This window comes from Anticarsia gemmatalis, chromosome 20 (genome assembly GCF_050436995.1).
Source record: "Anticarsia gemmatalis isolate Benzon Research Colony breed Stoneville strain chromosome 20, ilAntGemm2 primary, whole genome shotgun sequence".
In the NCBI taxonomy this organism is placed as follows: Eukaryota; Metazoa; Arthropoda; class Insecta; order Lepidoptera; family Erebidae; genus Anticarsia; species Anticarsia gemmatalis.
Genome location: NC_134764.1, coordinates 1,863,081 through 1,876,311, shown reverse-complemented (window position 1 = coordinate 1,876,311; position 13,231 = coordinate 1,863,081). Strand labels below are relative to the sequence as shown.

Below are 13,231 nucleotides of genomic sequence, written 5' to 3'. Positions count from 1 at the left end.
TTTTTCCGAGAAAACACTAAATGAAAAAATACCTCCTCAATTAAAAAAATATAACCTACAAAACGTAATCTCCACAAGACCGACAATGTTCATTTTATTTTACTATCAATTTTACTAAGCTACTGTGCTATGTATAAAACATATGTGCTATGTATATTTGCAAGTGAATTGTTAAATAACGACACAAAATGCATCAAACGCACGCGCATACAATAGTACCTTTGTTCACCGCTTCATATAAGGTCTCTGTAGAAAATATAAATATTAAAATATATAAACATAATAATCATATAATTCTCTGGTCTCTCTGCCTAAAAATTGTTAACTGTGTGTTGCTAATCAAGATTATAGTATAAATAAATATAGTATTATAGATATTTCAAATGTTATAATAATTAATATTTCTCGTACTTGTGTCTTTGAAGCAAAGGTACGTTATAAAATAAATGAAACAAAAAAAAAATACCTATTAATGTATCTGCAGAATTAGTTTCTAGAAACTAACCAAAATGAATAAAAAGCAATGAATTAATAAAATGTTGTCTACTAAGTAAATATCTACCAAAAAAAAATATCAAAGTGAATCATCTTAAAAAAATCTTATTTTACCTTAAAAATTACTGGGTATTATTGCCCTTCACTTGGACAATTTAAAAAGGATACTCGGCCTACTATAACACTAGTTATAGACCCCGAAATTCAAACCACAAAGATTTCGCTTACAAATAATTTATTCTTATTTTCACGGACATACACCACTGCATTCAAATATTACATTAAACAGACAAAAACATTTACGCCCCATTATTTATACATTATATTTTCGACAACCCTACTGTATGTTGACATTTGGTACAATTTTGATCGAATGTGATGACCCTATAGTGCTAGGGTTGTCAGTACAGTTGTGAAATTAAAAATCTCTGGTTGATTTAGGGCCTTCGTACACAAGGCTATGTAAGTCTTCGATACTCGATAGGTGCCTTTACACACACACACACACTCTTTCGCGCGTGAAACAAAAAAGGAAAGAGCGTGTGTGTAAAGGCAGATAATGATTTTAGTCTTCAAGCGATTACCGTCATACAAAATCAGTCGCGGGACGAATGTCGGCGATGCGACTCGTGTACGAACCTTAACGAATTTGTACGGCGCTAGTCGCTTGAAGGCTAAACTCGCTGACTATCGGAGATTTACATAGCTTTGTATACAAATGGCCAAATAACTTGAAAAGGTTATTAAAACTTCGAGTAAAATTTCTAGTTATGTCACCCATCTTTCAAACTGTCAGTCGGTTTTTGAAGACTGCGTCTTTGAAGTTTGATTAGGGTCTTTCAGAAACTAGCTAACTTTGTACGTGAGTTAGCAATAGCGTGGAAATTGAGCAAGTTAAATACATTAATAAAGTACCTTAATATTATACACTGAATAACAGTGGTTAGACCCTTACTATGTTTTATATAAGCTATAGAATTCCCATCTAATTTATTGGAAAAGCTACTAAAGTATTTAAAACTATTTTAATAAAGTTATTAACATTTTTAGCTTGCTCTATTTAGTTCCCAGCCACGCCATTGACTTGTCGAGACAATGTACCTTTTGATCAGTCTGCTATTGGCAAATTGAGTGTCAACCCTACTGTGTACAGGGTTGTCAATTACAAAAATTATGAGCTAGTTAGCTCCGGTCTAAATAAATTGTACAGTACTTACAGCGTGACATAAAAGTTTAGAAAAATGCTTACATCACTGTATACGTAAATATATTCTATTCACAAACAACAATTTTCAATACTTTTAAAAACCAATTTCATGTCAAATTTCACCAACTTTTATTATCTGTCAATACGATAAAAGCATTAAATTATCAAGGACCAGCTATTCCATATTCATGTTATCAGAGGAATAACATTCGCGATCCAAACGTCACAAATTTACGTAATTATTTCTTCTAGACTTTAACGTCACGTTGTATAAGTGGCAGCCCTGCGTGCTAGGGTTGTAATGTCGAGTATTGTTGTGTAAGAGACTCACTTCTTTTTGTTCTTGGGCTGTGCGCGCGGCGGCGTGTTGGGGCGGCCCATGTTGAGGCCCGAGTACAACTTGCGCTTGTCCGCCGGCTTCAGGATTTGGAACGAACACATCAGTGTCTCGTCCACTGACATTAGGGCTCCTGGAATTAACAACAATTGATGTTAGATATGGTGAATCATACAATTACTAATGTAATATGGGATTGGCAGATTCGGAACTAGGTAAAGCTCTCCGTTTGAAAACATTCATGTATCATAGTTATAAAATAGGATCACTCATAAATGAGTTATATAAACGCTGCGAAACATATATTATATTACGGCACGCACAAAAAGCTGGGACCTGAATCAATGTTTCTCAGAGAGGTAACTTTATTCTTTAGCTGCTTCGAGATTATAAACAAAAAAGGTTTTAATGGAGTATGTGTTTAATTATAATACCCTTTCAAGTAAAAACTACTGAAAAAGCAAACAGATCTTAGAATCTGGACAGCACAGCATTTTAAGCTATAACCTTAAATTACAGCTATTTTCTTAAGTACCTGCTGTACGTGCTCCCGAACGTATTAACACAAAATTATAGACATATTTATTGTACTGACCGGCATTGTCGAACTCGCCGCAATAATTGGGCGCGGAGAAGAGCGTGACGAGTTGCCTCTTGGCGAAGAACTCGTAGCCGTCCTCGACGACCTGGTGCGCGCGGCATATCAGGTCAAACTCGTGCTTCGACAGGAACTTGCCTACCACCTGCAAATTACAATAAAATTGTATAAGTAAAAAAAAATACTATATACTTCTAATTAAGAAAATATGTTGGATAGATAAGTAAAACTGAATTCCTGGAGGCGGAAAGTTAAGGGATAATTTACTGATTAGCCTATTTTAACGCAGCTCTAACGCAGTAGACATTTCTGGTAAAACAACCAATAGAAAAGATCGAAACCAGACGAAGTTTCATTTTTGGTTTATGATTGCTGAATATTTTAGTAAAAAAGTTTTTATTACTAGTGAATTGAACGTTAGCTCTAAAAATAATTAAAATTACACACTGGTTGATATAACAAGCCTAGTTCTTCGTGTGACGGATACTATTTTTCACAAATACAGGTTATAGTATAATATATTAGTTGCATCGGAATTGCAAGTTTTATATTGTCTATAGTCAAAAAAATACCCCCTACAGGATAAACGTTCAAGTATACAATGACAAACATATATTTATCTAACACAAACACAAATACAAGCGTCAGACGGCGTCGACATATCAAGACGTAAAGGTCAAACGTGAACTGTTTGTGTCACACTATCACTGTCACACTGATACACGTTGCTTTGATAACGATTGTTTCATCTAATATCACCTTTGCGCTAATTGACTTCCTTTATCGATGCTTTCTTTTACTTACAGACAATTCGCGATTGTGTTTCACTTATGTATTGTAAAGCGATTTAAGAGTACCTGTATAAAGCTGCCTTCGTGTTATACTGTTTTTTTTCTTTATAGAAAAATTATTAAGCAAACAGAATAATACTAATATAGATAGTTAAAGAGACATTTAGAGGGACGACTTGACCTCTCCTGATTTTAGTTACTGCCATACTTTCGTGTTGTACCGTATTTCACAAAAATGTTAAGTAGTTTTAGTTTTCATAAACAACAAAATCATCGCAACATAATAATATTTTCCTCAGACACAGGTAATCATGTTATTAAGATCCCAAAAGCCCTGGTAGCTATATTATACGAAAAGTACTTACGAGACTAAAATAGAAATAATAACGCCTTACAACATCTATAAATACCACCAAGTACGTTAATTAATTCACAAAAACGTAGACGTATTTAGCGAGCAATATGAGTCTCAAATAAATTCCGAATTCAATAGAAATATATCTGTGTTTAGTGGCGACTTTCACATTATTCGTTCATATAATCCCGCTAATACTCGCGAACGTGAATACGAATACTAATTAAATGTTAAATCCCTTTGCACAGCTCCCGATCGGGGCCACCCATTTACATAATATCGCGCAGACAAATGAACAGTATAAACAATGCTCGATGAGCTTTTATGTGCTAAAAGTTTCATTACAGATATTTGTATGGAGTAAACACAACATTTGAAGTAACTAAAGATGGAGAATTCGTGAACATTCTGTGGATATAATCTATCTTCAAGGAACTTCAAGGAACAAGGAAAGATGTAAAAAATTCTAACCAGTCATAGGCTATTCAATTGTGTATGTTACACAGTAGCATTCTCATTCATTTCGTAGCCAGTTGCACTCACCGGTCGATAAACGACCTGTGGGTTAACCAAACCTTGGCGCGGTCTTTCCATAGATGGGTGACCGCATAGTGGTATTTGAACAGGGCGTCCCCGTGGTTCGGAGGGCACGTAAAAAGTTGGTCCCGGTTGTTGCCAATTAAGATAACAGTCGTTAAGCCACGTCAAAGGCCTTCGGGCGGTATGAACAACTTTGACAATAGGTTGACCACTAACTATACGACAAGAAGAAGATTCTCTTCTTACCGAAAAAGGAATTAGTATCTAGTGTATAACGCTGACCAAATGTTTAACTTGACAGTCCTTTAACAGCTGCTTGAAGAACGATCACGCAAAACCCCTTAAATTCCATTCATTTCCCTTCAATTAGATTTATTGAAACAATACAAGTGGTTTTGAAAAATCGCTACACAAATACCCTTACGACGCTTCCCTTTCCCTTCAATAAGAATTTTTTAAACAGTAGTGTTAAAGGGTCTTACCTCAGTGCCAAATGTAAAACTAACGCCGCGATCATTCTCGCCCCACCCTGCGGTGTCCTTGTCGGGGTCGGACCACAGCAGGTCGCACAGCAAGCCCTGGTCGGGCACGTCGGTCGGCCTCATGATCCGCCGGATCTGCTCCATCGCCTGCAAGTCCGGAGACAGACCGCCGTGGCAGCAGAATATCTTCTCGTCAACTGTAACAAGTGGAAAAGAAAATAAATACTTTGGTAGTTCAATTATCTGTTTCAAAAATCTAGGGTAGCTGTAGATCAGAGTAGAATTCGGGCTGCTTAAACTTCTTTGATACTCAGTTGACCAATATCCGTAGCATATGATAAATGAATCAACGAACCATGATTGTAGAAATGGAAGAAGGCTAATAGCTTATAGTAAATAATATCGATGAATAATGTACATAAAAGCAAAAGATTTTAATTTAAATTATTTCTATACGAGTTCATTGGTTCAAGAAAACAAAATTTGCCTTATAAAAACACAACATATTTTACAAGGATCTGAATATACCGTATAAGTGTGTATCAATAAATAAGCCGATCTTTGACCCATAAAAATAAATCTAAGCATTTCCGTTGCTACACGTGTAACTTGTGATACTAAATAAAATATTATTACAGCCTGAAATGGAATATATATATATTTTCATAGGACCTTTGAGGACTCTTGAATATATTCTGCGGGTTTATATCGAAAAATTGTATACTGCGGCTAACGTAAAATGAGACTAGAATTAAGGAGTATCTCTTAAACATTTATATGGATAGGTATCATCAGTCAAATAATCTTAAATGACGCATATGTTTGTTAAAAAAAAAATAGAATTCTGAAGAAATATCTATAAAGCATGATCGAGTATTGTTGTAAATTTCAATGCCAATAACTTTCAACCAGAACAGAATAAGGGAGACATCAAAAGCATTTTTGAAGTCTATCGTTAATATATTCTACAGATCTACTGCCAAAACTAAATCTTCATTCGCTACATTCTTATTTGAGAGGCGTCGTGGCACTATCGATTATGTCAAAATTATGATTCATGAGAGTACGCAGAGAGATCGTTGACACCATGCGTCTAAGTAGTACTCAGACTTCGTTCGTAAATAAATAACGCCTCGAGGGACTCTCTAGGCGACTTGTGAGAAGCTTTGACCAAACTTGTTAAGATGTTCAACATTTTACTAAGTAGATTATTTATTAAGATAGTTTTGCGACATAATAAGAATCAGGTATGGGCTATGGAGGTGTTAAAGGGGACTACTGAGATTAAAATGTTTAGATCTCAATAATATTGGGATAGACTTGACTAATATACTTCGTAGGATGTTATTACTTCGTATGACATTGAATTTAGGAACAATTGGAAGTAAATGTTATATGACACTACATAATAATAGTCTGTGCTATCTTAAGGGAAGCATACAATACACATAAATATTTACTACATCAAAATCTACTGAAAGACCTTCCAACTTGCCCCTGCTGACCGAATGATAGAAACTTATATCATTGATACGGTTAGTAAATATTATGCACACGATGTGAAGGTGTATAAGTGTCGTGTAAAGGAAGAATCACAATCCTATCGTGTGATTCTTAGTAATGACACAGGTTATCACTATCAGTATTGACACCTTGACGCCTTGACCTTTCTAGGTCACTGTTATGTAACTGATAGTGGGGAAAAACATACACAAGCAGTTTTTATACATGTGGTATTAATTACTCTTTGTCTTTATGAAACTATCGAACTGGAAGATGAATAGTTTCGTATACAAGAATGTTTAGCCTGTCTGTTTTTGATTACAAAGGACTTTTCTCACTCGAGTAGGCCTGACCAATCTCGTTTGAAACCTTTCAACATAGCAGACCCTTCTTGATCGTTGAATTTTATAAGCGTGGAAAATCTTTTGATATAAAACAACATATTATCTCTTCGAGTAGGCTTCATAAAGTCGTTTAAAGAATAATACAGTGAGATTACTTTTGGATGAAGAAATGTTGTAGTCATTTTCCAATTACATGAATTTGGGAGGTAGATTAGAGCTTAAAATAGCTTTTCAAAGTTGTAAATTGTGTTCGTATTTGCGCTGTAACGGTGTTGTGTTCAATAAGGCGAGAGGGAAACTTAGAGAGCCTGTTGTCGGGAAATTGGACCGGATGATTCGTGATTATGTGCTCGCGTCGTGTATCAACAACGCTTCCCTGCACGGAACATTCTCGAACGAGGAGAAAACGTCATCTCCTGTTCATTGTGTTTGCAGCAAACGAAGACATTCTTATTAAAGATTTGATACTTACAAACATTTTTGGCAAAAATATTTACTTAAGAAAGTTGCAATTGAATTGAGTGGATATACAAGTCATGTCAGACCATTACTCACGCCCCCGCTTTGAAAACCTCGACCTTTAAAGTCATAATGCACACATGTATCACTTGTTAGATATTACCAAAGTTTAAAGTTTAGACATCACATCGTAAATTCGGTACAAAGTTCCAGCATATTTCTTAAGACGTGCTAAATTCATTAAGTTGAAACCTGGGAGTCGTAACGGGGCCCGGTTCTGAATATAGCCAACCATTTGCTAGCGAGAGTGTAGTTTAAATAAATTACTAACGATACTGTGGGTAAGATGCGAAGCCTACATTCAGTTTGAAATATAAATGTTATGTATAAAGACAATACTACTTTGGGGAGCAGTAAAGAACAGTTGAGGGATACGTAATCTTTTAGTCTTCAACTCTATTGGTTGTATTCGGACCGGCTAGGCTGGCGTAATTTTCTCAGTAACTTGTTGTCTTTCGAAACAGTTTCTTTTTCTAAAGCTTTTTAGTCAGTCCCAAGTGTTGAGTATGTCATAAAAGTACTTAAAACTGCGTGCTACTTCAGTTAAGGATTTAGGGAGGGGTATAATGAGACAAGATGTTAAGCGAAACGTGAAGAGGCTCAAGTCGTTTATCAAGAAGATAAAGGGACTTAACAAAATCTACTTAGTGCCTTCTTTTAAAGACAAAAGAAAAAAATGTACAAAGCAAAATACAATTTCACGTTGTACATTAAAAACTAACTTTATTTCAACTACAATACGATAATATTTACGAATGAGAACAAAGAATTTCCATGAAAACAGTTGTTAAAATTTCTAAGCATTTTGAAATAGCTAAGTAGAAGGTACGTACGATATAAAGGCTTTTTGGCAGGGGTTCTTCGCTAAATGGTTGTAAAACGGTGCCAAATACACAGTCAGCTTCAGCGCAAAGATCAATAGTATCACCTAAATGTCCTTGAAACGTAGGGCTTAAACAAGGGTAGCTTTACTCAAAATGGATCTCGTTATAAATGGCCAGCTTCAATATTGAAAGGAAATTGGGACAGGATTAAAAATAAATAACGAAGGTCGCGTTTATTTAGAGGTAGCGAATTGGGCCATATTTTTGAAAAAAAAAAAGCAAACTACGCAATTTGAACGATCATTCAGTAGTCTTAGCCTTTATTTGCCTTTACCAAAACTCTGTTGTAATATGCAGTATTAGATTATTTCTGTATCTTATCTAAAGATACCTAACTTTGATTACGCGATAGAAATATTGGACGGGAGCCAAATTGCTTCCATCTCGCCTATGTGTAATAATTTGATAAAAATTGTTTACATTGTTTCATAAATTTATTTATTTATAACGATAATTTACTGGTGTACATTGTTTTTGGCTGCGTTAGGGTTTTTACAGACAAGTCGGGAGGACGATTATTTGATAAAAAAAATCTACTCTCGTCTTTCTTAATGACAAAAACTTGCAAGACACTTAGATATTTTTAGATGTTTTTCAATAATTTTGTTAGCAAACATTTCCCAATCAAAATCAATATAGTAGCGAGTGGGTTTCCCTCCAATTTCTCCGTCATTAACTATCCAAAACTGAGTTACCGTAATCTTAAGAACTGTTAACGAACTCAACAGCAAAGTTTATCAGTTCGACGTTAGAAGCTCACGAAAACAGACTGCAAATTATACTTGGACAGTTGTTGAGAACTTAGCGAAACACGTAGAAGCTGAACGTAGTAAATATTAATTAATCGACCTCAATTATCTGACCTGATAATGTCAGAGGGTTAAGTTTTACTTGTTTACATGTTGCTTGATTAAGGGTGAATATCGACATGTGGATAGAAAGAGATGAAGCTATGTGTGTGAAGAGTTTCGAAGTTATATTGTTGCAGGTGTCAACTGCGTCGAAAATGCCGACAGCTTGTCAATTTCAGAATATAATTTGTTGTTCGTCGCATCTGCTGTTTATAAAACTCGTCTACGATAATATAGTCATATTGTAATAAGTGAGTGCGTCTTTTTTTAAAGCATTTTAAAAGTCCATTAACAGTCTATGTTGCTTTTAATGAATTGGCAATTACCAGGCAATTTTGATATTTACAAATCATCATCATTTTAAGGTTTTTAAAGTGTATATGGTGATGTCAATCAACATGACTCTGTGTTATTCGACCGAACTTTTAACACGAATTATGCGAGGTTGAAATACATAATAATATGTATAGGTTCAGACGCAAACGACAAAAAGGTGAATCAAATAACTTTCGCAATCATAATGCCGAATTTTCTTACAAAGTACTAGTAAAACAATTTATTTTGCTATCAGAGTACTCCCTTTGTTATTTAATTACAATGGAGAAATGATCACGCGACACGTTCATGTTGGAAAGCATTAGCCACGCATGTGTTATGTAAATCGTTGTTTACCGAGAGTCGCATTTAACAAGTCTGACCTCTGCATTATTATGTCATGTAGTGAATCAACTGTGTTACTGAAAGTTCACGTGTACAATAGGCACGTGAGAACTAAACCGCTAGTACAATACACGCCAGCTAACTTTATGTGCCTGAATGTAGCAACAAAGCCGCTACACAGAAATAACTGCATCGATATACCTACAAATAATGTAGGCAAGGAAGAAAGCGCGGGTAACGAGGTAGGTTGTGTTTCTTGAATGTATTTTTCGTTAGAGCAGCGGCTTGTTGCTATATTCAGACATGAGTTAAATTACTTAAATAGCATGCATTATGAAATTGTATTTTTTATCCTACACCATACATATTGGACATTCCATTTATTGACAAAAATATTTTAATAGATACTTTAAAATGAATTTCTTACGGAGTATTTGTAGTATGTTTTGAAATAATATAGATAAGTTGGCGGAATCTGGTAGATAAGGGGCCGGATTAACGATACACAGGGCTGCTTGCTATTGACAAACTAAATATCACATTTCAAGCTTTCAGCTTCGCTAAATTCATTTTTTTCCAGTAGCAGATTTTCTGCATGTTTTTTTGTCAAGGTAAGCAATTTTTTCAACCATATCACGACTTGACGATCAAGGGGAGCTTGTTTTTTTGTCAATTTTTCATTCATATTAATGAGTGCAATCTCTTTAAGTTTATTACTTCAAGTTAAATACTTTTTCCGTCGAGTCTGAAGACTCGCTGTAGTCATCTATGTTTCTATTTACTCATGGTGTTGTTTATTAGTGCAAGCCCTATCAATAGTCAGATGGCTGGCGGCTGCGCAGGCGTCTCGTCTGTCCACGTGCGAGCACACGTGACTGATCGATCAGCGCATGCGTACTCGCGCACTTTTACGATACGAATGTGTCATCGGCGTGTTAGACGTACCAGCGTATTTACATCTATGAATATGTTTATGTTTTTCACAACAACAAATCTATGTAATGTTGTAAAGCAACGAGTCTGAAAGCACTCCGTGGCGCAGTGGTGAAAGTAGTCAACTGGTCACCACATCACTACCAGTGAGATGAGAGGTCGTGGGTTCGTTTCGTGTCTGGTTGCACTTTGTGTCCGTTGTTTGTATGTTAGTAAAAAGCCCCACGATACAAAAGCAATTCGTAGAGCGGGAGGTGCTTTTGGTGGTTACTATATTGGTTTAACCGCCGTTTCGATCGAAATAAATCGACCGTGGTCACGGGCTGACAATAGATCTATGATTCAGACCAAGTTATTATGGGAATACAATTAATCTAAATGATCGTTTCAGTGATAATAATGGTTTTATGGTAATTACGTGCAATTTATGCATCAACGCGTATTTTTTTATACGATTCTTGCACATAATAAAAACGCTCACGTGGCTGATCTTAAAAGCGTTCATTATATATTAACTAAAGGCTATGTAGAACGGTTACGACCTAGCAAAGATATTAAAGGGACTTATTTCAGTATTCAGAGTGTATTTGTTCGGGCGTCGCGACCTAATTAAGGCATTTCAATGGTAATTCAGATTGGGCTCCTTTTCACGTTACCTTTGGCACAAACGTCGAATGAAACCGATTTTGGTTAACGAAATGTGATTATATTGATGACATCAAAAAAAGGAAAGAAATAAAATCTCCTAAAAAATTATATGGAGAAGAAATCATATAACCAATTAATAAACCCACCAAAAAAAGAAACACTGCTCATTTTTGTTCTTTTAGGCAAAACAGCTAAAATGCGAATATTATACGATTGCATCTCGGGAGAGGACATATATAAACTAGTCGCATTTTCACCCAAACAAAGTGCCAAAATGATGCAAAAAGACCCCCAAATAAACAAAAACAAAAGACAAACATGTCAATTTTACGAAAATCACAATCATTCAACTAGGGTTTGAGCCATGCATCTTTCATCATCTCGAAAGATTTTTCATCGTAAACTGTGACGTCACAAACCACGACACAAAAGAAAGACACCCGTCATATACCGTATTTATTTATTCAGTACATATTTTTAGCTCCAGATTTTCCCGAGATTGAGAACGGAAGTATCTACCTATATTTCCAGAGTGGAAACATACGGGGATGTGGAATACTTTTACCGAGAATATTGGATAAATAAATAACAGAAAATGGATGACATTTTTGTCTGAGGTTGCTTATAGCAGCGGTTGAGGCAGTTGCCACACCCTTTTCATTGCACAGGAGCCACGGAGTTAGTTCTCACAATTTTATTCTTGTGTGATTATTTTCAAAATGTACATACTTGATTAATCTAAATGTCATTTACGCTTATCAATCACATGATTCTTTCTCTTTCAACACTTCGAACAAATAACACTAGCAGTATACTACTACTACAAAATAGTATCTTGAAATTGTGGACATGCGTGCTAGTTATTTAAAAAGAAAATAATCGTGAATTTCTACACGTGACCGTTTCCTATACTTTCCTGCAAAGGTGTCACGGTCATAATACCATTTACAGTGTCAATAGATATATTGTACGTGTATCTATGTTTTCTATGAAGACACAAACAATGTGCAACGTGCCAGGGCAGGGCTTTAATGCATCGTGATAATGTTCTATTGTCTATTGTAGGCTACCTATGCTTGTTTATTTTACTCCTTTAGTGGAATAAAGGCTTATAATCAACTCAGGTCCGCGACTTCGTTCGTGTCGACATTAATAATATAGCCTATGTTTTGTGCTCAACCTAGTATTTCTCTAGTCATTCTGTTATTCAGGTATATGCTAAAACACGGCCAAATTGCATCAAATTCCAATCCCATTCCAAAGATTTATTTCTTACTAAGAATTGAAGTACTTGCATCTTTCTGTGAAGGTACGATGTGTATAGCTAGTGGACATCGTAGTTTCCTCTATGGGCAAAAGGCACGACCGCAGAATAGTAACTACCGATGATGGTAAGGGTCGGGGAAATTGCTATTGGGTTTTTTATCTGGAAATTCTCCAAGTTTCGAATTGTATTGCGTAGTACACTATCCCCTATTGTAGGAGGAAACAATACAGTGAAATATGTGTAATAATTGTCAAAAACATTTGAGTAATATGCCAATGTCAATAACCTTTTGTCCTTGTCTGCGAATATTTGAAGTCGCACCAATATGAATCTTCTAATTACATTAGTTTTAGTTTCAAAATGACGCAACTGCGTGTATTGAACTAAAAACATCTTGCTTTTCTATTTCAGAGCACTCGTAAGTCGATCAGTGGTATATAATTGAGACAAGATCGTTCCCTGTCAATCAATTGACACGAACAGAAGCCGCCGAGCGAGTGATGTAATTACTTTACGAAATAAAGGAGAGCATCTTACAGCGAGTTTTACTCACAGATTTACGATAAACACGATTGATGATGTAAGCCAGAACGATTATTCTAAAACCTACTAATGGAAGACATAGTAATTTAATTTATTCATGCATTCAGATGGTTATAAAGAAATAGTAAAGATAAGTTCGAAGAAACCCCTATACGACTTAACATGCATACAAGTTTATGATGTTTAGACAGTTACATCCAAATTTCAATCAAATCTTTCCCAAAAAAAGTCGATCACGAAAACAGTCGTTAAGACCTTCCAATACCAACGGAAG

The 13,231-nt window shown here is 35.5% G+C and overlaps 1 protein-coding gene across 1 annotated transcript in view; it reads right to left on the bottom strand.

Annotated features, from left to right (window-relative positions):
• Positions 1 to 13,231, bottom strand: part of LOC142981573 (serine/threonine-protein phosphatase alpha-2 isoform) — a 66,390-nt gene that overhangs the window by 3,694 nt on the left and 49,465 nt on the right. The window contains exons 5-7 of the mRNA XM_076127578.1: positions 4,806 to 5,002; positions 2,635 to 2,782; positions 2,034 to 2,172 (exon numbers count right to left, since the gene is read on the bottom strand). Of these exons, the coding sequence (XP_075983693.1) occupies positions 2,034 to 2,172; positions 2,635 to 2,782; positions 4,806 to 5,002 (484 nt within the window). The remainder of the gene's footprint in view (positions 1 to 2,033; positions 2,173 to 2,634; positions 2,783 to 4,805; positions 5,003 to 13,231) is intronic.